Genomic DNA, 26,859 nt, shown 5'->3' on the forward strand with positions numbered 1-26,859 from the left:
ACAACACTCAGCTTATTTACTAGTACTTCCTGGTCTATTGTGTTTAGAACTCCTTAACCCGTGCCAAGCCATCTGGTCGCATCTCTTCGTACATGTCGTGAGTGTGATCTGGCAGCCAACCATGCCTTCCAGCCTTTAAGGCTTTGTTGTATGAAGGGCTGGCAGTCCTTCTGTATGTGTGTGACATTTATCTGGACACTTACTTGGATTCTTTTCAGTGAATATGTGGGATCAAATAGTAATTTTAGTTCATTAGATTGTCGCACTACATGGGGTCCTATAAAGGTCAGATTATGTATTCCCTTGCAGTTTGGAGTAGGAACTGTGGTTTTGTTCATTCCTTTTTCAGGTGGCTTGGTAGTGGAGCTTGCTTCAAGGTTGATGATAAACATCTCAGAAATACCTCTATTTTTACTTTCCCAAGTGCACTGAACTGACACTGATTGATCTAGTAGTATTTTGGTTTCGCACTTGGCTTTGTGTTGTTCATTCTCTTTTATATTGTCTTTTCGGCATGAAATTGGACCCTTTCTTTTAACCCAAATATTATTATTTATTTGGTTAAATGTGAGCAATTGGTTTGTCAAGGATTTCACTACCAATTCGATCAGTTTAGTCTTTTGTGGTAAAGTATGAATACCTCTGCACCCTATTTGTATTTCTTCATTCCATTTTCCTATTACAGTGGGTAATGATTTCGGGGGTTTAATCCAGTCCTGTTTTGTGTATGGTTTGTTATTGTGTAGGACGTAAATGGCTATGCCTGGCTTAGGTCCTGGATCTTCCCCAGTCAAAAATATTGATTCGATAATTCGTGCATTTGACCATGGCCATTCCATGGTAACGTTTTGTGCTGAGGTTATACTTATCAAGAGTCCAAGGAATAATGCTGGAGTCTGCCAGTCCATGGTAGTGGGTTCCTTCAGGAATTCTCTTGTGGGTTCTCTGGAGCTTTCTTGACTCGGGAGTAGTGGATCCAAGCAGGTCGTTCCTTAATCCGGATCCCCGTGAAGGTGGTCGGTAGCACCTGGAATGGTCCTTCCCACTTTTCCTGCAGAGGTTTTCCTAAAAGATTCTGAACATATACCCAATCACCGGGATGGAAAGGATGCAATTTACAGTCAGGTTGTTTGGGTTGGTTATCTATTACCACTGTGGCATTTTTATCAAAATGTTTTCCCACTGCTATTACATAGTCATATATGTATTGATTGCCTATTTGATCCACAGCTTCGCTGTTAACAACTTGCATTGCATAAGGTCTACCATACAGAATTTCAAATGGACTCAGCTTTTCTTTTGAACGAGGCTTCACTCTCAGCCTAATCAGAGTAATAGGCAAAGCCTGGTACCATTGCAAATTGGTTTCTTGGCAGATTTTGGCAATTTGTTGTTTGATGAGATGATTCATTTTCTCTAAGGTGTATGCAATTGCCAATTGATTTGTAATGCTTTACTTATTGCTCTTACAATTTTGGCACAAAAGTGTGAGCCTCTGTCTGAGGAGATACTTTTAGGTACCCCAAATCTCGGTATGATTTCATTTAGCAGGACTTTGGTTACTTCCCTCTCTTTATTTGTCCTGCACGGGAATGCTTCAGGCCACCCAGAAAATGTGTCTGTCCAAACAAGGAGGTATCTATACCCCCCTTTTCTTGGAAGTTCAGAGAAATCAATTTGCCACACTTCTCCGGGGAATTTTCCCCTGTTAATTGCCCCTTTCTGTATTCTAGTCCCTGCATTGGGGTTATTCTTCAAGCAACGTTCACATCGAGATGTGACTTGCTTAATTGCTGTGAAAAACTTTGGTCCTGCTATCCTGGCTTTTAAGTACTGATAGAGGGGATCTAAGGCCCAGTGGACCTTTTCGTGTTCTGCTTTTACAAATTGCCAGTTTAATTTTTCTGGAAGTACTAATTGTCCTGTCTCTAACTGGCTCCACCCGTTATCTAGCATCTTACCTTTGTTTGTCTGTATCCACCTGTGATCTGAGTCCTGGTACTCTGGCTTAAAATTAGTATTTAATTCCTCTGGAACTAGGGTTGATACAATTACCTCATCAGTTCTTGCAGTAGATAATTTAGCTTCTGCATCAGCTTTTCGGTTACCGATTTCTGGAATGGTGTTACCTCTTAGGTGTCCCTTGCAATGCATTATGGCCACCTGATTTGGGAGTTGGACAGCTTCTAACAATCGTGGGATTTCCTCAGCATGTTTTACAGCTTTCCCGTGGGTCGTTAGCAGTCCTCTCTCCTTCCAGATTGCTCCATGAACATGTACAACGGAGAAAGCATATTTAGAATCTGTCCAAATGTTAATTCGTTGTCCTTCTGATAGTTTAAGAGCTCGGGTCAGAGCTATCAGTTCTGCTTTTTGTGCCGAGGTCCCTGCAGGTAAAGGGTTTGATTCGATTACCTGTTCTGTTGTGGTTATTGCATAACTTACCAGTCTCACTCCATGCCTCATAAAGCTGCTACCGTCCGTGAACCAGTCTTCCGCATCTTCAAGTGGTTCCTCTGTAAGGTCCGGACGGCTGGAATACACAGCTTCGATTGTTTCCAGGCAGTCATGCTCGACAGGCTCTACTGACATTCTTCCTTCTAGGAATGAAGCTGGCTTGACAACGTTAGTCACTTGAATGGTTATATCATCTGATTCAGCTAGGATTGCCTGATATTTCAGGAACCTGGAAGGTGACAACCAATGGCCACCCTTCTGTTCCAGTACTGATGATACAGTATGGGATACTAGAACAGTTATTTTCTGGCCCATTGTAAACTTTCTGGCTTCTTCTATGTTCATTATCACCGCAACTACTGACCTCAAACAGGTAGACCATCCTTTGCTTACTTCATCTAATTGTTTAGAGAAGTAGGCTACTGTCGCAGACGCGGGAAAGCAGAGACACTCAATATGAGAATCAACATGTTCCATTTATTGAACACACACCACAGCAAAATATAGGATAGATAATGAGCTTATTAATATTCTGTATTTTAACTACATGTTTGGTAAGAGCCCTAGAGGTCCGGACTGCCTCCACTTCTTGTCTGTGGGGACCCTCAGCCCCTCACTTTCCCAGGCTGTAGTAATAACAAGATCTTGTTATTGAGCAACGGCTATCGCTAAGAGATTAGCATGACCTTGCTTGGACAGCAGCTACACCAGCTGTGCTTAAAGTTGCTGAGTCGATACCCTCCCAGCTCCTGTGGGCCTGCATGCCTCTTTTCACGTAGCCAGTTCTCCACAGGCTATGGCTCTTTTGTGGGGTCCGAGTTTTTGAACCAGGACACCCAAGGCCATTCCCTGTCGTTCATGTGAGAATAGCAAGAATGGTTTAGTTACATCTGGCAGGTCCAGTGCTGGGACCTTCATCAGTTCCTGTTTCAGTCTCTTAAAGGCTGCTTCTACTTCCGGTGTCCAGACTAGAACACCTTTGGTTTCTTTTAGCAGTTCGTAAAGAGGTTTTGCAAGTATCCCATACTGGTATATCCATAAACAACACCATCCTGTCATTCCCAGAAAGGCTCACATATCTCTCACCGTCTCTGGTCTGGGCATCTGGCAGATGGCTTCTTTCCTCCCTGTTCCCAGAGATCACTGTCCTCCGGAGATCTCGTATCCCAGGTACACCACCTTTTCTTGCACCATCTGGGCTTTCTGCTGAGAGACTCGATATCCGTTTAGTCCCAAGAAATTCAACAATGAGATTGTCCACTCTATACATTTTTCCTCAGTTTCAGTTGCTATGAGTAAATCATCTACGTATTGTAGAAGAACGCCCTCTCCCTGTGGCTGTTCCCATTGTTCCAATTCCTTAGATAGTTGATCTCCAAAGATTGTGGGACTATTTTTGTAACCTTGAGGTAAGACCCTCCAAGTTAGTTGTGTTTTCCTACCTTTGCTAACAGACTCCCATTCAAAGGCAAAAATTTTCTGGCTTTCTGGGGCTAAGGCAAGGCAGAAGAATGCATCTTTTAAATCTAATACTGTAAATCAAATTAGGTTATTCTTTAATCTGGTCAGGAGTGTATAAGGGTTTGCTACGACCAGATGCAGGGTTTTTGTGATTTCGTTTACTGCCCTTAAATCTTGTACCAATCTATATGTTCCATTCGGTTTCTTAACTGGTAAAATTGGTGTAATGTATTCTGACTCACATTCTATTAATTGTGGAGAACTGGCTACGTGAAAAGAGGCATGCAGGCCCACAGGAACTGGGAGGGTATCGACTCAGCAACTTTAAGCACAGCTGGTGTAGCTGCTGTCCAAGCAAGGTCATGCTAATCTCTTAGCGATAGCCATTGCTCAATAACAAGATCTTGTTATTACTACAGCCTGGGAAAATGAGGGGCTGAGGGTCTCCACAGGAAGAAGTGGAGGCGGTCCGGACCTCTAGGGCTCTTACCAATCATGTAGTTAAATTACAGAATATTAATAAGCTCATTATCTATCCTATATTTTGCTGTGGTGTGTGTTCAATAAATGGAACATGTTGATTCTCATATTGAGTGTCCCTGCTTTCACGCGTCTGCGACAATTAATAATCCCAATTCTATAAATTTTTCTATTATGGGTTCAATTCCCTTCCTGTCTTCTAACCTTAATGGGTATTGTTTCCTGTGCACCGGTTTTGCTCCTGGTTTCAATTCTATGACTACTGGGGCCACTTGCTTTGATTTTCCAGGGACGTCTGTCGCCCATACTAACGGGAAGGTTTCACTCATAATTTGTTCAATACTATGATTGCTTGGTTTTGGTTCTACATAACTGATAGTTAGGCTTAAGGCCATTATAAATTGATCTTCATTCACTTGAAATTCAAGCTTATTTTTATTAAACTTTATTACAGCTCCCAGATTTTCTAACAAGTCTCTACCTAGAAGGGGTTTTGGAGAATTAGGCAAATATAAGAATTGGTGAATTCCCATTTGTTTCCCAATTTTATATTTTAGGGGTTTCAAAAAGAAAGCTTTTTCTGATTGACCTGTAGCTCCCATCACTTGAATAAATTCATCACTTTTTGGCACTAATTCCTGATTTAAAACTGAAAATATTGTTCCAGTGTCGATTAAAAAGTCTATTTCCTTTTCATTTTCCCCTAGCTCCAATTTAACCAGTGGGTCTGCTAGGGATTGGCCCACCGGTCTACTTCAGTCACTACCTTGAAGGGCAATGACAGTACTTTTCTCTTTCTTTTTAGGACATTCTCGCTTCCAATGTCCCTTTTGAAAGCAATATGCACACTGGTCTAACTCGACCTTTCTCTGTCGAGGAGTGGAACTTTTTCCGGCTGAAACTTGTTGCGATCCTTATTGACGCTGTGTGAATTTGAACCTGGGTGTTTAGATTTATGTGTTGTCATCGCTATGACTACAGCTTTGGCAAACCTTTTATCCTCTCTTTTCTTTTCCTCCTGCTCCCTGTTATTATATACTTTCCAGGCTTCATTCATCAGCATTTCTAAATCTTTATCTGCTGGATGCTCTAGTTTTTGCAGTTTCTTTCTAATGTCTGGATTACTTTGCCCCATAAGTAATGCTAGTAATTGTTGTTTCCCAGTCTCTGATGCGGGGTCCAATGGTGTATATTGCCTCATGGCAACCCTGAGTCTCTCTAAGAAATCTGAGGGTGTCTCGTCTCATCCCTGTCTCACGTCATACAAAACTGCCCAGTTTATTGCTTTAGGAATTGCATGTCGTAAACCTAAAGCAATTAATTTTCTATACTGCACTAGTAAGTCATATTGAATCGAGTCATTTGGATCCCACTTTGGATTTTCTGTAGGAAATATATCCCCAGTATTTCCCGGTAGTAAGGCAACATGTGTTTTCCCTGTTTTTAACACAAGCTCTTTTTCTGTTTCTGTTAGTTCTGACAACATGAGATCTATATCTTCCCAATCTATATCTAAGTTTTTCTCAATCAATTCAAATCTTTTAGCAACCCCTTCTGGATTTTTCCTAAAGCATTTAGCTTCATCTCGCCAGCTATTCAAATCACTGGTTGTGAAAGGTATTTTGACTCTCGATTGCTCTCCCACTATTGGCATTATTTGACGGAGGGGGCTATGGTATGTGGTACCCCCTTTGTTTTCTCTTTAGCCTTACCTCCTTCTATTTCTTTAGCCTTTCGTTCCTCTATTTCCTTAGCCTTTCGTTCCTCTATTTCCTTAGCCTTTCGTTCTGCGACCCTAGTATAATATGAGTGGCTTGTTCCCTCCTCGGGGTCATCTTTTCCCGGTGTTGGTGGGCTTCCAATATCACTGCCCGGGTGGAGAAGCTGATTGTGAGAGCCCACAATGTAGACACATACATGCCCAAAAGCTGAACAAATAAAGAACATCGCAACAATGAACAGGAAGACTGAACTGCCCAAATCAAAGTGTCACAGTCAGATCTTGATTGGCAGGAGAAGGGACACTTATTCCTAGCTCAGTGGGCCCATACTACCTCAGGTCCTCAGGGAAGAGATGCCACGAATAGGTGGACATGAGACCGAGGGGTGGATTTAACCTTGGACAGTATTTCTCAGGTTATCCATGATTGTGAAACATGCTGTAATCAAGCAGGCTAAGAGACTAAAGCCCCTGTAGTATGGTGGGAGATGGACCAAGTATAGATATGGAGAGGCCTGGCAGACTGATTACATCACACTGCCACAAACCCACCAAGGTGAATGCTATATGCTTACCATGGTGGAAGAAACCACCAGATGTCTGGAGATGCACTCTGTGCCTCATGCCACTGCCTGGAACACCATCTTGAGCCCTGAAAAGCAAGTTCTGTGTTGACATGGCACCCTAGAGCAAATTTAGTCAGACAATGGGACTCATTTCAAGAATAGTCTAGTTACCACCTGGGCTAAAGAGCATGGTATTGAGTGGGTATATCATAACCCCGTATTGATGCCCAAAAAAAAGGCAGATAAAAAAAACTGCTTAAAGGCAGAATTTTGAGCCTATAAACAGGAGGTATTTATTGAATGATTAACGACGCCGGGGTAGCTTCCAGCTCAGTCTGGACAAAAAAGCTCCGAAGTGGTTCAGTAAAAACAAGCAATTTATACAGTTTCTAATCATGATTACAACATAATCACATGCATATTCATATTATTGCATCATTAGGTTACAATATTCATAGCAGGTGGAGTCGGGGTGGAGATGGAGGCGTGGTCTCTATTTTGAGGAATATTATGGTGGGAGTTCCTGCCTGCCTTCATCCTAGGGTCTGCATTTTACTCATCTTCCTCGGGTGACATCCGTGACCTTTTGTTCTATCCATTGTTCTCGTGTCCTGATCGTCCAGACTTGAAGAGACCATTGGCTCTAGGCCTACTTTGCCTATTCAAATGTCTACCTTGGCTCCTCTGGATGAGATTTATGTGTGTTGAGTTCTTTGTCTAGTGTTTGTTGTGGTTCCTTTAAGGTCTAATGCTCTTAATACAGAACATAGCCTTCTTGTAAAAGTACAACTTACATTAAACGAAATACAGGGGGTAAGGGGGGCCCTTGTGGGTTTAGAGTAAAAGTGTTTCGATTAACCCTTCCTGCTTCAGTATCATGCACCAGCTGCTGGGAAAGTTGAACAATGTAATGGACTGTTGAAAAGTACTTTGAAGGCATTGGTCGGGGGGACTTTAAAGCACTGGGATCAGCATTTAGCAAAGGGTACTTGGTTAGTCAACACTAGAGGCTCTGTCAACCAAACCAGCCCTGCCCAATCAGAGCCCCTTCACTCTGTAGATGAAGTCCCCATTGTGCACCTGAGACGTATGTTAGGGAAAATGGTTTGGATTAGTCCTGCCTCAAGCAAAGGCAAACCCATTCTTGGGATTGTTTTTACGCAAGGACCAGGTTGCACTTGGTAGGGAATGCAGAAAGATGGGGAAACAAAGGGACCTAATTTTTGGGTAAACTCTCCATAACACTGTACCTGTATATTTGTGTGTATATAGTTGGAATATGTATATATATATATATGTATTTGTATTCTTGGAAAGTTTAAATCTGATATAACATTGTCGTGGTTTTGCTCTGGGTCAATTTGCTCTCACACCCTCCACACAATTACTATTAGTTGTGAGGAGGTTTATGCAGACAAAAGAGACAGGATTTGGGGAAAATAGTATGAACATTTATTATTAGTAAAATAAAAACTAAAAGTTACTAAAGAACTACATCTACAATAATGCTACTTAAGTAAAAGTACTAAGTATTTACAGAAATACTCCTCCCCCCTTTTATATCAGTCCAAGGAGGAGAAGCAGTCCTTTTCTCCATTCTTGGAGTTCCAACTCTCTCTCCAGTAACTCTGCAGCACTCTCGTCGCAACTGGAACTCTTTCTCTTTCTCTGTGTTGGCCTCCAGGGCTGGGCCTACCCCCCTCCTGGGCTAAGACCAGAGGCTGGGGAGTTACCCAGGTCCTGAAGGTTTTTCTTCCATAGGCTTGCAAGGGGACACTTACTTACTATGGATCTTCTTCCACAGGGTTACAGGGGATAATGGCTTATAAGTCCATTCCTGTTCCCTATGGAGGTCCCTTCCTTCCCATGGGAGAACAGTCCTTGATAGACCTCTCAACATGGGTCTAGCATGGATCCCTTACTTGGATCCCAGCATCCTTTCCCGAGCTGTTTTCTGCTCCAGCGTACGGCTCTCAGGGTCACAAATCTCCAACACCAGCATGGATCTCTCACTGAGATCCCAACATCTCACCCAAGCCGTTCTTGCTCCAACGTGAGGTTCTCTCAGGGTCACAAATCTCCAACAGGACTCTGTTTCATCTCAGTCCTTTTCATGAAGTCTCGGCTTCCTGGTACATCATCTACGAGCTCCTCTGTGAGCTGCATGGGGGGTCTCCTCACCCCAACAAATTTCCACAGGTAGCAGGGATTACTTTTCAGTCTTTTCCCTGCTGAAGGGAGAGAACAAAAGGGGGAAGAAGTAGCCCCCCCTTTCTAATTTCTCTTCTCTCTCTCTCCTGCTGAAGCTCTGACCTTGAACATTTCGTTATCTCTTTGCCGGAATTCTTCTGCCACGGTCTATGTCTAAACAGTTCAACTTTTAAAGTTGTTTTTTTTTCTTCACTCTCTTACAAGAGAGGGGGGGGGCTTCAGTGCTACACCTGCTCCCCCGGCCCAAGCCGGGGGAGGCCTGGCCCTCCTCGGGGCCACTGCTCTTCTACATGGCTACTACCCCTAATTTCAACTGCAACACGACCCTTCTCTTCCGTTTTCTTAAATATGTAATTAGCAAAGGCGTCACTGAGAGTTTTAATTGGCTTCTTGTCCGGAAATTCACCTTGACAAAACCACTCAACCCCAGGGGCTGACCAGTTGGGCAAAACCACGACAAACATGATGGTGTAAAATATTCAGGGTGGATAATGTTGTAGTTTCAGTTAAATAGGAAAGAATTTTGGTGAATTATTTCATATCACCACGTGGTTCAGGGTGTGGGGGACCGCCCTCCCCCCCGTCCACCCCATCAGAACTGAGCCAGGGAGGCACTGTCCCAGCATCTCGAGACCTGCATGAAAGGTGGGCCCCTGAAGTTTAGCATTGCAGGAACTCAGGAGACAGGGGATAAAATCCCCAGTGCTTCTGAAACTCACTTCCATGTTCCTGGGTATAGTTGCCAAGGGAAAAGACCACTGCAGCCCCTGCACTGGGCACTTCAAAGAGTTACCCCAGTCCCACGTGACACCAACCTCCATTTATCTAAGGGCAGCTCTAATATAACACACATAGAGAAAATGCTACCTGACCCTTGGAAGAAAAATTCACACCTAAAGCTAATGCAAGCAGTGACACTTATAACAAACAGCAGTAACTACTGGATTTGTTCACAGTTTCCCACTCATTCGGATGCAAGCATTCAAATGATGGGACTTCCAACACCAAATATATTCTCCAATGGTCTCCCTCTGATGCCCCTTTTAGAAGAAAAAACAGCACAAACCCCCATAGATGCACAAATTCTGTCAGTGGAAATAGCAGTCATTGAGACCTCCTGTGTTCAAAGATGCCTAAAGAGACCAGGAGTAGCTTCTCACTGAAAAAATGGAGTCACCTAATTGTAAACAAGGAATAATTGTAGGAGATTATCCCAAGTGTAATTCACATTTAGATGTAACAGGAATAGGCATTTTAAATACACACTGGTGGCCTATTCCACATAATATGGGATACTACTGGCTTTGCAGAGGTCAAACTAGAAAAGCTCTACCTCCTGGATGGCAAGGAATATGCACCATTGGAGCTGTAGTACAAAAAGTAGATGTCATTGTTATATCAGAATTACCCAGAGGACATCTACAATCTTTTATATCATGACACAAATGAATTTTAAATCCATTAGCTGAGAGGTCCTCTGGATTCCACAAGTTTGTGAGAGGATTCTTACCATGGTTAGGGGTACCTGAATTGGAGAAGGCTATAGTGAACATATCTGGAGTTACTGAACAAATGATGCAATTAGCACTTTGCAACAAGAAATTACCAACCTTTCAAAGGTAGTCAAACAGAATCAAATGGTTCTAGGTCTGCTTTTGGCTTCCAGAGGTGGTATGTGCACACTCATCAACACCAGTTGCTGTGTATGGGCAGATCAGACTTTGAGAATTCAGATTGATTTGGAAGAAATTAGAAAGAACACCAGAATCTTTAATGAAATACAAAAAATCAAGGGGAAGATATATTTGATTGCATAACATCATGGATTCCAAATTTAAGTGTGATTGTAAGAAAACTGATTGTCATAATTTTCATAGTTCCAACATTAATGGTTGGTATATGAATTTTATTTCAAATTCGCAAAGTAGGATGTTACGGGATGTGTAAATGAGGCAAAAACATTTTTTCTAAAAAGGTCTCAAAAGGATGGATAGCTGCTCTAACTTAAGTTTGTTTACATAGTATTAAGAACCTTGATCGGTATTATTAAGGCACTAGATAATTTGGATAAGTTTTCGATTGTGTCGGGGTTCAGAGATGTAACAAGAAGTAATAGTATTTGCAACAGAATTTACCATAGCAACTACGTATATCTGAGCCAAGTGATTTAAAGGGGCTAACCAAACAAAGTAAAGAAACAATGAAGAAGGGAACTGAGGCAGACAACCAAGCAACACCAAGTTCCTCTATTAACCGGGTGAATTGTCCTGAAGTTCATAAGGTGACCACTTAGAAATTTGGGGGCTCCAGACACAGATGACCACCAGAGACCCCTGATGAAGCCCCTCAGAGACCTTATAAGGATATGTATATATGCTAATTAGTGTTGGCAAATGTCATGAATATGTAACAAGAATGCAGGGAACAAAAAATAAATAATCATGTAATGCTGACATATTGTCGTGGTTTTGTCCTGGCTTAATTTATTTTTATACTTCTACATATAATTATTATTAGTTGAGAGAAGGTTTATGCAGATAAAAAGAGATTGAATTGAAAAAAAGTATGAGTATTTATTATTATTATACTAAAACTAAAGAATTATATCTACAGTAATTTTATTTAAGTAAAAGGTATTATGTATTTACAGAAGATACTTCTCCCCCCACCTCCCTTTATATCAGTTTAAGGAGGAAAAGCAGTCCTTTTCTGTTCTCGGAATTCCAGCGCTCTCTCTCCAGTAACTCTGCAGCATTTTTGTCGCAGTTGGAATTTCTTTATTTCTTTCTCATTCTGTGTTGGTCTCCAGGGTTGGGCTTACCCCCCTCCTGGGTTAAAACCGAAGGTTGAGGGTTACCCAGGTCCTGAAGGGTCTCCTTCCATAGGCTTGCAAGGGGACACTTGCTTACTATGGATCTTCTTCCACAGGGTTACAGGGGATAATGGTTTAAGAGTTTACCCCTGTTTCCCTATGGAGGTCCCTCCCCATGGGAGAACAGTCCTTGATAGACTTTTCGGCATGGGTCTAGTCTGGATCCCTTACTCGGATCCCAATATCCCACTTGAGCCGTTTTCTGCTCCAGCGTAGGTTCTCTCATTCCCCTCAGGGTCATAAATCTTCAACATCCCTACCTGAGCCGTTTTCTGCTCCAGCGTAGGTTTTCTCAGGGTCACAAATCTCCAGCACCAGCAGCATGGATCCCACACATGGATCCCAACATCCCTACCCGAACCGTTTCTCTGTTCTAGCGTAGGTCGTCATCCCCCTCAGGGTCATAAATCTTCAACAGGATTCTGCCTCATCTGAGCCGCTTTTATTCCAGCATAAGGCTTTCTCTCTGTTAAAGTTACAAATCTCTGGTGCATCCACAAGCTCCTCTGTGAGCCGCACGGGGGGTCTCTTCACCCCAACAAATTTTCACATGTGGCAGGGTTTTATTTTTCAGTTTTTACCCTGCTGAAGGGAGGGAGAGCGAAAGGAGAAAAAGCAGCTCTCCCCCCTTCGAACTTTTCTTCTCTCTCCTGTAACTGCAGCTTTGACCTTGGAAATTCTGTTATCTCATGGCTGGAATTCTTCTGCAGCGGTTTCTTGTCTAAGCAGTTCGTCTTTTAAACCTTTTTTTTTCTTCACTCTCTCACAAGAGAGTAGAGAGGCTTCAGTGCTGCACTTGCCCCCCGGCCCAAGCCGGGGAGGAGGGGGCCTTGGCCCTCCTCGGGCCCACTACCTTCTCTCCTACATGGCTGCTGCTCCTAATTTCAACTGCGCCACAACCTTCTCTTCCGTTTTCTTAAAGATGTAATTAGCAAAGGCGTCACTGAACTTTTTGATTGGTTTTTTGTCCGGAAATCACCTGGACAAAACCATCCTCAGCCCCAGGGATGGGCTGGTGGGCAAAACCACGACACATATAAACTGTAGTGGAGATACCTCTGTGTGCACTTTGGTGAACTGATTCCCAGGGCACCTGATGTGCTGTGATCATGCAGCACATCATAATAAAAGAATGTCTGGCTTCTAAAACTCACAAACTGAGTCTTTCTTTAAAAAACAATTTTAGGCAACAATTCTTTTTAATAATATGTTTTGTCTCAATAGTTTTGCAGTATGTATATGAGTTTTCCACAAGCATTGCTTTGGAACGTTTGTGCCTTCTCTCTGTTTGCCACAGTGGATGGAGAAGATTTCTCCCTGAATTCACATGACTGTGGAATCAGGTTTGTGTACCTCCTCTTACCTCCTCAGAGCAAAGTACCCTAACTGGAGTAATGTTCTGAGTAGGTAGGAATGATTTGAGTTTCTTTACACCTCTGATTCCCCTGAGGCAACCAGATTATTATGTAGTAGAATTTTTATATTTGTTAATACTGACCTTTATTGAAGAACTGTCTTAAGAAGCATGAGTGAAAGGGAGTCGCAAACCAATCTGTTGAACTCCTTCAATCGCTGCCACCAAAAAGATGGGCTTCATGAAGTCTTCCCCTGGATCCTGATTTGCATTGCATCTTTCATACAATTTTAAAACTCCTGATCTATACAAGCTGGTAACATCATGGGTAGAATGGCTTGTTTGGATTGTTCCCAACTGCCACGAACACCCTGGATTGAATGTTATACCCTGTTATCATACTGTTATTTTTGTTGGTACTCATTATAATAATAATAATGGCCAGTCTTCGCGAGCGAAGATCCGGGGAAGGTCTTTACACCTTCCAGCCTGCGCATTGGATTTTTTAGGTGAGACACAGTGTGCGCGGAACTGAGCCCACCCTTTAATCCTAAGGTTCATCTGCCGGGGCCAAGCGAGCTTGGACAGTGGCAGTGAGGTCCTTAGGATGTAGGTGGGTTGCCTTTAAGGGCTAACGAGCCCCACCTGCCCGGGAGTGGCCCTGACCGTGAATCGAACCCGGGTTTCCGCGGTGATAGCGCGACGCCTTTACCACTAGACCACCAGGGGCTCCACTCATTATATACACATATATATATATATGAACATAGTACCTAACCCAACATGAGGATACTAACCATTCCAAGAATACATAAATTGAAATAACAATGTTTCTTGTAAAACCCAGTAATTCATTCCATATTATGCTCTGTTTAATATTGCTAACTAAATTCTGACTTTTATAACAACTTCAAGTATAAATTTTAAGTATAATGTACAATTATAATATAACCAACACCCTTTCAAACTACATGAGTTAAAGTAAGACAGTAAAACTTTGGAGATTGATGTATCTCAACATACTTAATGATAAAACACACATATACAGTGAATGTTTTTATAGCATGGAGGCAAGAAGTACCCACATTACCACTTCATGAGGTAAAAATGATTAACTGCAGTCAAGGAGGGGACTGTGGCAGGATGTTCTATCCTGATAAGGCCTAGAATCCAGTCAGAGAAATGCAAACAATGAAAACTATAAGGCAAGCTATCTGGGGTGAGTTACTGCTGGCATCAAGGTGTCGGAGGATGCAGCAAGGCCGCAGTGCCTAGCAGCATGGAAAAGAATGTAAATAAGAGGTGAACATCCAATCATACGTGAAGGTTAGTGGTAAATATAGATAATAGAGCTAAGAATAGTGTTAGTATGTAAGATTCTAGAGGAGATGGTGTGTGAGTGCAACTGTGTGAAGAACAAGATGTAATATACTGGACAAAGAGAATAAAAGCTGAATTTAGGCCATCATCATAGAATGCCCAGTTTTATTTACTTGGTCGTCCTCACAAACAACGGCATCAAGGTGCTGTCTTGGTGTTGAATTATGCTAAAACCAGCCTGGTTCACCAAACTTCAAACACACATCCTGCTTTTTGAAGCAGGATTTGACAGATAAGCTACTCACTCACCTGTAAATCTATGACTAACAGTCCATCACTTTATAACTATAAAAGCCTAGTCCAACTTTCATATGGCAGATTCTTCCATATACTTTCTTGGAGTGTGTGGAGTTCGCCCTTGAAGCAGGGATGCCGCTTCATGGTTACTCCCCAGGGGTTAAGTGACAGATCTGCCCGTTATTGTTGTGTAGTGAGTTGTCCCAGTCGAGGTGGGCTAGCAACGTGGTTTCATGATACCAACTCTCTATTACAACAGTGTAGCTACTCTTATACAGTTCTGGGTGACACATGTACACACAGCATTGTTTTACCACTAACATAACAACTCATGATTGGACATAGCCACACATGTCCGAACACAATAGGTCAGCATTCCTGACAGGAAACCCATTCTGTGTTACAGTCATTACTGTCCGTGGCTGACCCTCTACCAGGTGTAGAAGTTCCATCTTTGGTATTTCAACTTACAGAGAGCCCAGAACCAGTTGGGCTCCCCCACAGTGAGATATACCAATCTCTACGTAATGAATGTTTCTTTTGCTAATTTTGATACAATTGCTTTAATATAATTGCTTTGATACAGTACTATTTTATGCTCTATTATACTCTACTAGTAGGTTTTTAGATTTTACACTGTGTAGTAAATTATTCTGATTAAGATCTTTCGTCTGTTCATTTGTCTGTTCATTTACCATAATAATTCATTTTATATAAATATATCTGATTTGTCATAATTAAAACCTGTGGGACAAAGTAGTGTAATCATACCACTATAATTCCTTAAATTTAAACTGTTGATGTAATCTGAGGCTAAGATTGGATTCAACTGCACCCAGGCTCCTCTCTGAGAAGGAGTTTAGAAAGCAAGGGGGTCCTTTCTGCACCTCATGGCTCAACAGCAGGGCTTCTTTAATAACTTTTGTCCAAACCTTCCACTGCTCCTGCCACAGTCCCTTTCCCCCTTCCAGTCTAGTTTAAAGTTTTATCAACAAGCCCTACTGGCTCCTGTACTAGTGAAACAGAGAAAGGATTTAAAGAGTTAACTTCGAGGGGTCGAAATCTGGTTCTTGGGACCTTGCTCTGAGGAATGAGATATTTATGTTAAAATATAGCAAAAGCAGGGACCAGGCTCTAAGTATTAACTTAGAAATATAGCAGAGATAATTTGTTCTGTTCTGTTCTAGTAAAAGATAGCAGAAAGGTCAACCTAGTAGTCATAAATAAAGAGAGGATGGCATCCAGGGAGATAGAGGGGTGGTGGGTCAAGGGGAGTTTTGAAAACCCTAACTCGAAGTTAGCGAAGAAAAGAAAGTTAAAGAGTTCAACTGAGGAAGAAGAGAGGAGAAGACCCCTAAAGTGGGGCCGAAGAACGGAACGACCCCTGTACATCTCCTCAAAAGACAACTCTACCCCCGGCATATTACGAATATTATAATTAGATGTCAGAACCTGATGAATATGTATGTAGAAATGTTGTTACCCCTCACAGAAATTGTATAAAAACCCTGACTTCTCACTCAAACTTTAGAGCTACTTTGTCCGATGCGAATCAGGGGCTCTCCAATGTTGTATGCAATAAATACCTTGCTGTTTAAAGACACAAATTCATCTCTAAGCAGTTTTTCTGTGCTGTTTTGGCATCACTAGAACTCTTTCCCCTCTTAGAAAGATGCATCCAATCAGGTGTCAGTAGACCAAGTGTTGAATAGATCATCCCATGGTCAAAACCCCCAAAATCTTTCCAGTGACACTGGCCTGGGAGCCATGTGTTGATCTGATGGATCTACCTGTTCTTTAGATATTATCCCTTGCCACTGGAAGGATTGAGTAAAACACTACCTGTGCTCCTGATCCTTCAACCAATTGTCCCAAGGCCCTGAAGTCTCTTTTGATTAACCTAGGACTTCTCTTTATTTCACCACTGCTGATTGAACAACCAATAACAGATTAGTAATCAGAGGTCCTTTACCCAAGCCCCTGGGAGACAGCAGACATCCCTCAGAGTTGTGTCTGATCTGCATATTGGGCCCTCTGCTCCCCTTAGAAGGGAATCTCCTATTACAACTACCCTTCTTTTAACAGAGGAGGTCATGATGCAGAGGGCAGACTGTGTTGCCCTAGGTGACCCCTCTATCCCAACCTCACCTCATCAGTTGACTGTTTTTCTAGTTCCAGGGCCTCATACCTGTTGTAAAAGGTGCCAGTCCTGCTTGTCACTGTCAAGTTTTCAGGAGGAGGAACTTTCCTCCTAACATGGGCAATAACCAGTTTCCAGCCTCCATATTCAACAGACCCTTGACTAACTACTTGACAGGGTTCCAAGTCCATCTGCATCTCCACTACAATGGAGGTTTAAGGCTCCTGAGACTGCAGAGTCTCTGAGAATACCCTATCAATCCCTCATTCATTTTCTCAAATACTGCATAGCATATTCACTTCCTTCCCTAGTTCCTTCACCTGGCAACACAGCTCATCAACAAGAGCACACCTCCTACAAAAGGAATGATTGTTGGCCCCAGCCTCAATCATGAGTCTTTTCACTATCTAACGGGGCTCTGGGCTGCTGATCAGGTGTCCCTGAGCTTGAAAACCCCCTGTACAGTTCAATCTAATGCTCACCCCTGGACTTACCTTAGTAGCTACTGTTGCCACCTTACCAACTTCCTCCCACCCCCACCTTCTTCCCAAGCTCAACTTCACTCCTGACTCTTCTACCTCCTCCCCTAAGAGGTGCTGGGGGGTGGAGGATGGGAATTGCGGTCGGTTCATTACATGTTGTGTCTGCCACTCCTTCCCTCCTCATGCTTTTCCCCTGCTCCAGCGTGAGGTCCCTACCACAGGATACATTCCTTCATGAACTTCTTCAACAAAGGTCCTTCCCACAAGTTGCAGTTCTTCACAAACTGCACAGGTCCCTTCACCAGGGTGCAGTCCTTAAGGAACAGACTGATCCAGCACGAGTCCTCCACAGGGTCAAAGGTTCTACCAGAAAACCTGCTCCTCTGTGGGCTTAAAATATGGACTATACTTTTGTGGATGAGTGCACAAATAATGTCTGTATAATAATAATGTTTATATCTGAATGTTAACAAGATATTACCATATTTTTAAAATAGACTCTAATGGTGGTGGTAACTTCATTTTTTATTTTTTTTCCCCAGTAAAAAAACACATGGTGCGTCTCGGCATAATTGGAACCCAGTTTTTCCCACAGCACTAAATTCAGTTTGGTGAGTAAAGACCCAATTGTAGTAGTTCCTCCATTTATCTGTTAGTTAGGAGTATACCTTCATTTTACATATATATATATTCTAATTTCTGTAACCTGCATATGTAAAGAACCAACTGGTTCTATATAAGCAGTCATTACAAGATAGACGACTGTCCTAGTTAGAACAGTTGGGACCAGTTCATCACTGTGTGGGTGTAAACCAAACTATGTATTCTACATCCTCTATATCATTTCCCAGGAATTGTTAACAATAGACCATTTGCAGCAGCTGCACAGAGCACACCTGACCCCTCAGGCTATAAACTGGGTATTAAGAGACCTGTGAGATAGAAGGATATTCCTGTCCTCACACCCACGACTCACAATCACCCATTGTGGAACTCCCTGCCCAGGGGAAGGTACTGGGCATTCCTGCCCAAACCTGAGTGTATATTATCTCGGGGTCTTGGGACTTCTGGTACCACCTGTGGGATCCAGAGGAGGACCAGAACCTTGACTGGACTGCAACTTCCACTCTCAACCAGACTGCAACCATCACTCACTCCAGCAGGTTCTTCCTCTCCATTTATTTTTGGACTCAGAGGCCCCATGTGGGGCTCAGCACAGGGGCCAACGAACATTATTCTGTTCGTGCCCCAGGGTACTGAGTTATACATCTGTGTTTTCGTGAGTTAAAAGCAATTGTTCGTCTGTATAATTGTATTTATTGTATTATTTTTATTACATTGTAATCCTGACTTATAATGTCCTTTGAGTTTAGTTCATTTCTCCTGTCGGTTTACCTTTAAACCAGAACATTTTTGGTGCCCAACGTGGGGTTTGAGAAAGAAGTCAGAATCACGATTTCATTTTAAGTATTTGTTTATTTGGATACAGAAACTCCCTGATCACCATGTTGCTTGATGTATTCATGTGGATATTGTATCTGAGACTGTTCATCTTTCCACATATGGGGAACTATTTACCTGTTTTGATGGTCTCTTAAGGACCAGGGTGAGGGATCAAAATTGCTTTATTAATATACTATGTTTATGTCATCCGAACATCAGAGGCAGAGAGTTTCATTGTGAAGTCTTGTTTGCCTGTTCTGCTTTGGGTTGCTACCTCTGGGGCCTCATTAAAAATGAACCCAGCCTTTTGGGGGAACAGGAGTGAATGGTTGTTTCCAGCCTTGTACCTCCTCCTCCTTCAGACCTGCTACAACAGTCTTTGAAAATATTGAGTTTCCTTTTGATGTTAGTGTAATGTTGCTGTTAGAGCTACTTTGTCTGTTTTGTACTGTCTACACCATACTTAGGGTCAGAACAGGGCCTACTAGGGAGGTTGTCTGGAGGCCTGCCATGGGAGTGGATAATGTTGAGTGGCACGGGAAGTGCGAGGACATCGACCAGTATTTGGAGAAGTGGAATGATGTGGAAATTCCACAATGATGTGGAAATTCACCCCTGAACAACTGTAGGATCCTGTTAGCGTAATAAGACTGGTGAAGGAAAAATAGTCTGGCAGCTCCTGAGATGGCCAGTTCACAGTAACCTGTTGGACCCTGACCACTGCCTACTGGACACTACTTGGTATGGTACAGCACGGTCAGGGGGAGGAGAGGAGGAGCAAATCCACAGGCACCATGTCCACCCAAACCACAACTGAGTCAGAGGGAAAAAGAAATAAATCAACCAGCACCGTGTCTGCACAAACTGTCGAGGAACCAGAAGGACAACTGAAACCAATAGCAGTCTCCCCTGTTCAGGAAAGGAAATCAAAGACTAAATCAGTTTGTATAGTGAATGATGACGAAGAGGTAGGACCTTCACGTCCAGCAGAGGAGACAGAAATAATAACTCGATCCCTAACCCTGGGTGAACTACGAGAGCTCTGGAGAGAGTTCACGCGACAGGTGAATGAGTCCGTTCTGACCTGGCTGCTCCGAATCTGGGATGCCACAGCTAACGATACAGTTCTAGATGGGAGTGAAGCAAGGAAACTGGGATCCCTGTCTTGAGATGTGATTATTGATCTGGGGATTGAAAAGAGGCAGGACTGGTGGCGACTGTTGTCCAGTGTGAGGGAGAGATATCTTTGTAAGGAGAACCTCCACATACAGCAAGGACAGTGGAAAACGATGGAACAAGGTCTCCGGTGCTTACAGGAATTACCCATACTGGGGATAATCTTTTCAGAGGATGAATGATTCCCTAAAAGTCCAGGCATTGTACAGTGCACATCCCAGATATGAATAGTTTGCATGACTCTGACCAGAAATGTATTCCCGCTACTTAACAATGTTGCAATGGAGGGAGGGAGAGGACAAGGTGGGTGAATTGGTTAGTAAACTCAGGATTTATGAAGACACTGTCACTGCCCCATTACGAGCCCACGTCTCATCAGTGGAAACCGAACTGACCAAACATGTCCAAAGCCTGGAAGAGAAGACTGAAGAGGGCCACCAGAAGCTGAGAGGAAATTAAGGAAGGGATCCTCCATATCTCACCAGGACAAGCAAGAGTCTCTGCTATCAGGAGCAGGCATCCCCCAGCTAAGGAGAGAGGGTACACTCCAGGTGGCAATCTATGGTTTTACTTCCATGAGCATAGAGAAGATATGAGGAAGTGGGATAGAAAACCCACCTCTTCCTTAGCAGCCCGGGTACATGAATTGAAAAGAGGAACAAGTACCACAAGGAACTCTTCAAGGATAAATACTACTCTGGTCTCTCATGGGCAAGACTCCAGATGGTACAGGAATGATGATATGTCTGATCCTCTTGAAGGGAACTCCAGGTCATACAAGAAGGGCGCAGTGAGTGCCATGACCAGCACTAGGGGTACCCTGCCTCTAGCCAGGTAGAGGAGAGGGACAATCGGGTCTATTGGACGATGTGGATTCTGGTGACCTGGCACATCAGACCCACAAAGATATAAGGCTTTAGTTGAAACCAGTGCACAACGTACTTTGTTGCCATCAGAATACGTAGGGGTAGAATCCATCTCTATTTCTGGAGTGACAGGGGGCTCCCAACAACTGACTGTACTGGAAGCTGAAGTGAGCTTGACTGGGAAGGAATGGCATAGACACCCCATCGTGACTGGTCCAGAGGCCCCATGTATCCTTGGCATAGATTACCTGAGGAGTGGGTATTTCAAAGACCCAAAAGGACTCCTTTGGGCCTTTGGCATAGCTACTGTGGAGACAGAGGAAATTAGACAGTTGAACACCTTGCCTTTTCTCTCAGAGGACCCTTCATCTGTGGGACTGCTGAAGACTGAAGTACAATTGGTACCCATGGCCACAGTAACAGTACACCGTCTGCAATACCGCACCGACCAAGACTCCGTGGCTCCTATACATAAGATGATCCATGAACTGGAGACCCAGGGGGTGGTCAGCAAGACTGGTTCACCCTTTAATAGCTCTGTATGGCCAGTGCGTAAGTCCAACTGAGAGTGGAGGATGATGGTGGATTACCGTGGACTCAATGAAGTCACACCATCCCTGAGTGCTGCTGTGCTGGACATGCTGGAGCTTCAGTACGAGCTGGAGTCCAAGACAACCAAGTGGTATGCTACCATTGACGTTGTCAATGCAATCCATTCCTTTGGCAACAGAGTGCAGACCACAATTTGCTTTCACTTGGAGAGGTGTGCAGTACACCTGGAATCGGTTTTCCCAGGGGTGGAAACACAGTCCCACCATTTTCCATGGACTGATCCAGACTGCACTGGAAAAGGGTGAGGCTCCAGAACATCTACAGTACATCAATGACATCATTGTAAGGGGAAACAAAACACAGCGATGGAAGTCTTCAAGAAAGGAGAAAAGATAATCCAGATTTTCCTAAGAGCTGGTTTTGCCATTAAACAAAGTAAGGTCAAGGGACCTGCTCAGGAAATTCAGTTCCTAGGAGTGAAGTGGCAAGATGGACGTCGCCAGATTCCAATGGAGGTGATCAGCAAAACAGCAGCCATGTCCCCACCAACCAACAATAAGGAAACACCGGCTTTCCTAGGCACCGTGGGCTTTTTGAGAATGCATATCCCTGAGTACCGTCAGACTGTAAGTCCTCTCTACCTTGTGACACAGAAGAAAAATGATTTCCAGTGGGGTCCTGAACAACAACAGACCTCTGAGCAAATTAAGCAGATTTCCCATGCAGTAGCCCTTGACCAGTCAGGACATGACAGGACATGAAGAATGTGCTCTACACTGCAACCAGGGAGAATGGCCCTTCCTGGAGCCTCTGGCAGAAAGCGCCCGAGGAGACCCAAGGCCGACCACTGATATTCTGGAGTCGGGGCTACAAAGGATCTGAAACCAACTATACCCCAACTGAGAAAGAAATCTTGGCTGCTTATGAAGGAGTTCGAGTTGCCTCAGAAGTGATCGGCACCAAAGCACAGCTTCTCTTGGCACCCCGACTACCAGTGCTGGACTCGATGTTCAAGGGGAAAACTCCTTCTACACATCACGCCACCGATGCCACATGGAGTAAGTGGATCGCTCTGATCACACAGCAAACCCGGATAGGGAATCCTAATTGCCCTGGGATTCTGGAAATTATTACCAACTGACCTGAAGGTGAGAGTGTCGGATTATCCTCTGAAGAAGAAGAGGAGCAGATGACACAGGCTGAGGAGACCCCACCATATAACCAGCTCCCAGAAGATGAAAAACTATATGGTCTCTTCACAGATGGCTCTTGTCGCATTGTAGACACAAACCAGAAATGGAAGGCAGCCATATGGAGTCCCACATGGCAAGTTGCAGAAGAGACCAAAGGACAAGGTGGGTCGTCAGGTTGCAGAGTTTAAAACTGTTCAACTGGCTTTGGATATCGCTGAACGACAGAAGTGGCCAAGACTCTATCTCTACACGGACTTGTGGATGGTGACCAATGCTCTGTGGGGATGGTTAGAGTTATGCAGAAAAGCCAGTCGAGCTGACTCTGCATAATCAGAAAGTCCCCTGGTGCATATGAAAGGTATGTTAGGAAAGACTGGATTAGTCCCACGTTAAGCAAAGGCAAATCCATCTGAGGGATTGTTTTTACTCAAGGACCTGGTTTCACTTGGTGGTCAATGTAAAAAGATGGGGAGACGTTGTGTACCACAAGGGGACCTAATTTTTAGTGAAAAGTTTCTGTAATGTATGTTTCATTCTATATATATGTTTTTTATGTATTTATATGTTTTTTAAAATGTGTAAATTTGGGCGTGACTTAGGTGGTATAGAATAAGGGGTGGATAATGTCCTAGTTGGAGCAACCAGGACCAGTTCATCACTGTGTGGGTGTAACCCAAACTGTGTATTCTACACCCTCCAAGTCATTTCCCAGAAACTGTTAACAATAGACCCTTTGCAACAGCTGCCCAGAGCACACCTGATCCCTCAGGCTATAAGTTGGGTGTTAAGAGACCTGTGAGATAGGAGGATGTTTCTGTCCTCACACCCACAACTCACCCATTGTGGAACTCCCTGCCCAGGGGAAGATACTGGGCATTCCTGCCTGAACCTGACTGTATATAATCTTGGGGTCTTGAGACTTCTGGTACCACTTGTGGGATCCAGAGGAGGACCAAAACCTCAACTGGACTGCGACCACCGCTCTCAACTGGACTGCAACCTCCACTCTCAACTGGGTTGCAACCACCGCTCTCAACCAGACTGCAACTGCCGCTCTCAACCAGACTTTGACCATCACTCGCACCAACAGGTTCTTACTCTCCATTTATTTTTGGACTCAGGGGGACCATGTGGGGCTCAACACGGGGGCCAATGAACATGTGATAGTTGTAATCTAAGCCTTTCTTGCAACCAGCTCGTAACCAAGGAACTGGCCATGTTTCCAGGATTCCATACAACTTTTACATAAAGCAGAGTATAAATGAGAAGGGAGAGAAACCTCTGCTTTATTCTTTTCCAGCGGATCTGAAGGTGCAAGTTCTCTGCTATTGGTCCTACTCGTGTGGAAGAGTGAGACCTAATGAGGCCTTGAAAGCCTTGGGAGGCAGAGGGTTCCGGCGGTCGTTTAGCATAATTCTGCTATCTCAAGGAAAATAGTAAGATTTTCTTTTACGAGTTCTTTATTGGTTATTACAATTTTCAATTGTGCAGAACTTTTTTAACTTTTCCCTTTTCCCTTTCCCTTTTCCTTTTCGTTTTTCCTTGGGGGGGGGTGTTCAGAGTTCCTTTTACTATGGACATAGTATTCTAACTGTATATAACTGTGATATATGTAAAAAAATATATTTTAATTTCATTCAATTAATTTTGAGTTCTTCAATTTCTATAGTTTTTTTTTCTTTGCCCTAAGAGAAGTTTTCACTATAATCTCAGAGACTTGGCAGAGAGCCAAGTCTAAACTCTTTTTTTTTTTTTTTTTTTTTTTTTTTAATACTGTGGCAATGGCTATTTTACCTACCTGTTTCATGATCTTAACTATACCTGTCCTGGGCTATCCTGTGGGAAAATGCCCAGATGATGATGAGTACGAATTTCTCCCTCTCTGTGATGGTTTAGACCTGTTTTCCAGCCAAATGCCCAAACTCACAGTGAAAACCTCCCCCTCCCCTCTTCTCTCAGGGCAAAGGAAAAAATACTATATAAACTGATGAATCCCAAAGCCAACTGAATTATATAAAAATATATATTTTTACATATATCACAGTTACATACAATTAAAATACTATGTACACAGCAAAGGGACTCCAAACACCTCCCAAAGGGAAAGGGAAAGGGGGAAAAAGGAGAAAAAGAAAACTAAAACAGATATGCACAATTGAAACCCAGGAACAACTCAATAAAGAACTTAATAAAAGAAAATCTTACTACTCTTCTTGAGATAGCAGAATTGTGCCAAACAACTGCCAGCACCCTCTGCCTCCCAAGGCCTACAAGACCTCACTAGTCCTCACTCCTCCACACGGGCAGAACTGACAGCAGAGAACCTGCACCTTCAGATCCACTTGAAGAGAAGAGGGCAAAGGCTTCTCTCCCTTCTTATTTATACTCTGGTTTACGTAAAAACTGTCGGGAATACTGGGAACACGGCCACTTCCTTGGTTACGAGCTGGTTGCCAGGAAGACCTAGATTAAAACTATCGCACCCTCCTTAATCTCGACATCCACAGCCTAGTAGCCAATCTCCTTGAGGGTGGCATTCAAAACTTAGTAGTAAAAACCCCTAGGATCATCTCCAATCGTTACCTAATTTGCTTAGCGACAGTGTTACTATTGATGAAGGCAGCAAAAATGTTATTTAAAATTGGAAGGATGGTGTCTTACTACTTTCCTTGTTCTAGGAAAGGTCAGACCTTGAAAGAAATCGCTGGAGCTTTGGAAAGGGGTTTAGAAAAACCAGTTCCTGGTTGGCTTTCTTGTTATTACGGAAACAGACTTCAACCTTCTTGCATCTTGGAGATCACAGTTCATTTCCCAGGACATCTGCATCGACCATATAGACGACTTTTATATTAACTTTTGTTTTAACTCCTTTACTCTGACTTCGAGTTTGGAAATGGGTTCACCATCCCACTTTTTCATGTTTTCTCCCCTGTTATGCAAATAAGACCACAGTTGACTACGTGTTCAGTTAAAAATTCACTTAATTTCGAGTTCTTCAGTTTATATAATTTTTTTCCTTTGCCCTAAGAGAAAAAAAGAAAGAAATTTTCACTATAATCTCAGAGACTTGACAGAGAACCAAGGTTTAACTCTAACAGAACACTATTCTGTTCATGTCTCAGGGTGCTGGGTTATACATCTGGGGTTTTGTGGGTTAAAACCAATTGTTCATCTGTATAATTGTATTTATTGTATTATTTTTATTAAATTTTAATTCTGACTCATAATCTCTTTTGAGTTGGGTTCATTTCTCCTGATGGTTTACCTTTAAACCAGCACAATGACCATGTTGGATTCTGTAGCATTATTTGCAACTGTGAATAAGAGCTATAGGGGAGAAAAAGGATTTTGCTCAATGCTGAGTTTTGTCTGATGCTTTTTAACCAATGCATTTGTCTGTTCTTCATTTTTCAAAGAATCTGTGCAGTTATAATTCAGCATTATCATGTATACTTCTGCATTAGTAAATACGTAGGACCTGCTGAGTAATTATGAAAAAACCTCATAATGAAATGCAGCAAAGAGTTCTAATTAAATTTTGAAGTATATTAACAACTACTCTACCTAAAATAAGACTTTTCCAACCATGTTTCCCTATGAGTTCTCAGAATGCATTACTAAAAATGTATAATCAATTTGGTAAACACAAAATGTGATTTTCCACACCTCCAGCCTGTGGAAAACCATTTGTAAACGAAATGAACTAATATATATAAAAAAATATATACTGATGTTGAAATAGTAGGGCAAATGAATTAAATTTTTATAACTCTTTGTTTTATGACCAAAATCTAAAAAACCTGTATAGGGTGAGATTGATGGTCCATATAATTCAGTATTCTATTCTGAAAATGACCAGTAGTTGGTGCCTAGTGTAGCATGACAAGCATATTTTCCTGAGATATTTTTTTCAGCAGTCTCTCACTCATGAACCCCCTAATCCAGAGTTTGTACCTTTACATTTAACAGTCCCTGATGGAAATTAAGAAAGTGCAACAATTGGACTAGACTTACAACAGAAGGTTTTGTCCACATAAAATATCAGCTAAAAATTTGATTGTTGTGTACTATCTTTCATTCAGGGATTATTAAGTTTATATTTGTAGAACAAATATTTTGTAATATAAGCTGTATTCTTAGTAAAGCCCTCTCTGGAGAAGTGTCAGTCATGTCTGAGCCTGAATCCTGCAGGAGCACTAGGAGGAAACAACGAATAGTGGTGGGTGATTCCCTGCATCAGGGGACAGAGACCACCATCTGTTGACCTAA

At 42.8% G+C, this 26,859-nt stretch overlaps 1 protein-coding gene and 1 long non-coding RNA gene across 2 annotated transcripts; one reads left to right on the plus strand and one right to left on the minus strand.

The window, feature by feature from the left end:
• Window positions 1-3,316: 3,316 nt before the first annotated feature.
• Window positions 3,317-17,075, minus strand: LOC126636548 (uncharacterized). Its single transcript, XM_050308856.1, is given in 4 exon segments — window positions 3,317-4,184; window positions 6,111-6,326; window positions 6,694-6,802; window positions 16,887-17,075. Coding segments are annotated over 4 exon segments (1,101 nt in total). The 3' UTR covers window positions 3,317-3,597.
• Window positions 17,076-20,923: 3,848 nt separating this feature from the next.
• Window positions 20,924-25,817, plus strand: LOC126636546 (uncharacterized). Its single transcript, XR_007628056.1, has 2 exons — window positions 20,924-23,680; window positions 25,269-25,817. It is a non-coding gene; the product is annotated as an uncharacterized LOC126636546 (long non-coding RNA).
• Window positions 25,818-26,859: the final 1,042 nt, after the last annotated feature.

The sequence above is a fragment of the Myiozetetes cayanensis genome, unplaced genomic scaffold (assembly GCF_022539395.1).
Source record: "Myiozetetes cayanensis isolate MyiCay16 unplaced genomic scaffold, myiCay2020 scf132, whole genome shotgun sequence".
Lineage (NCBI taxonomy): Eukaryota > Metazoa > Chordata > Aves > Passeriformes > Tyrannidae > Myiozetetes > Myiozetetes cayanensis.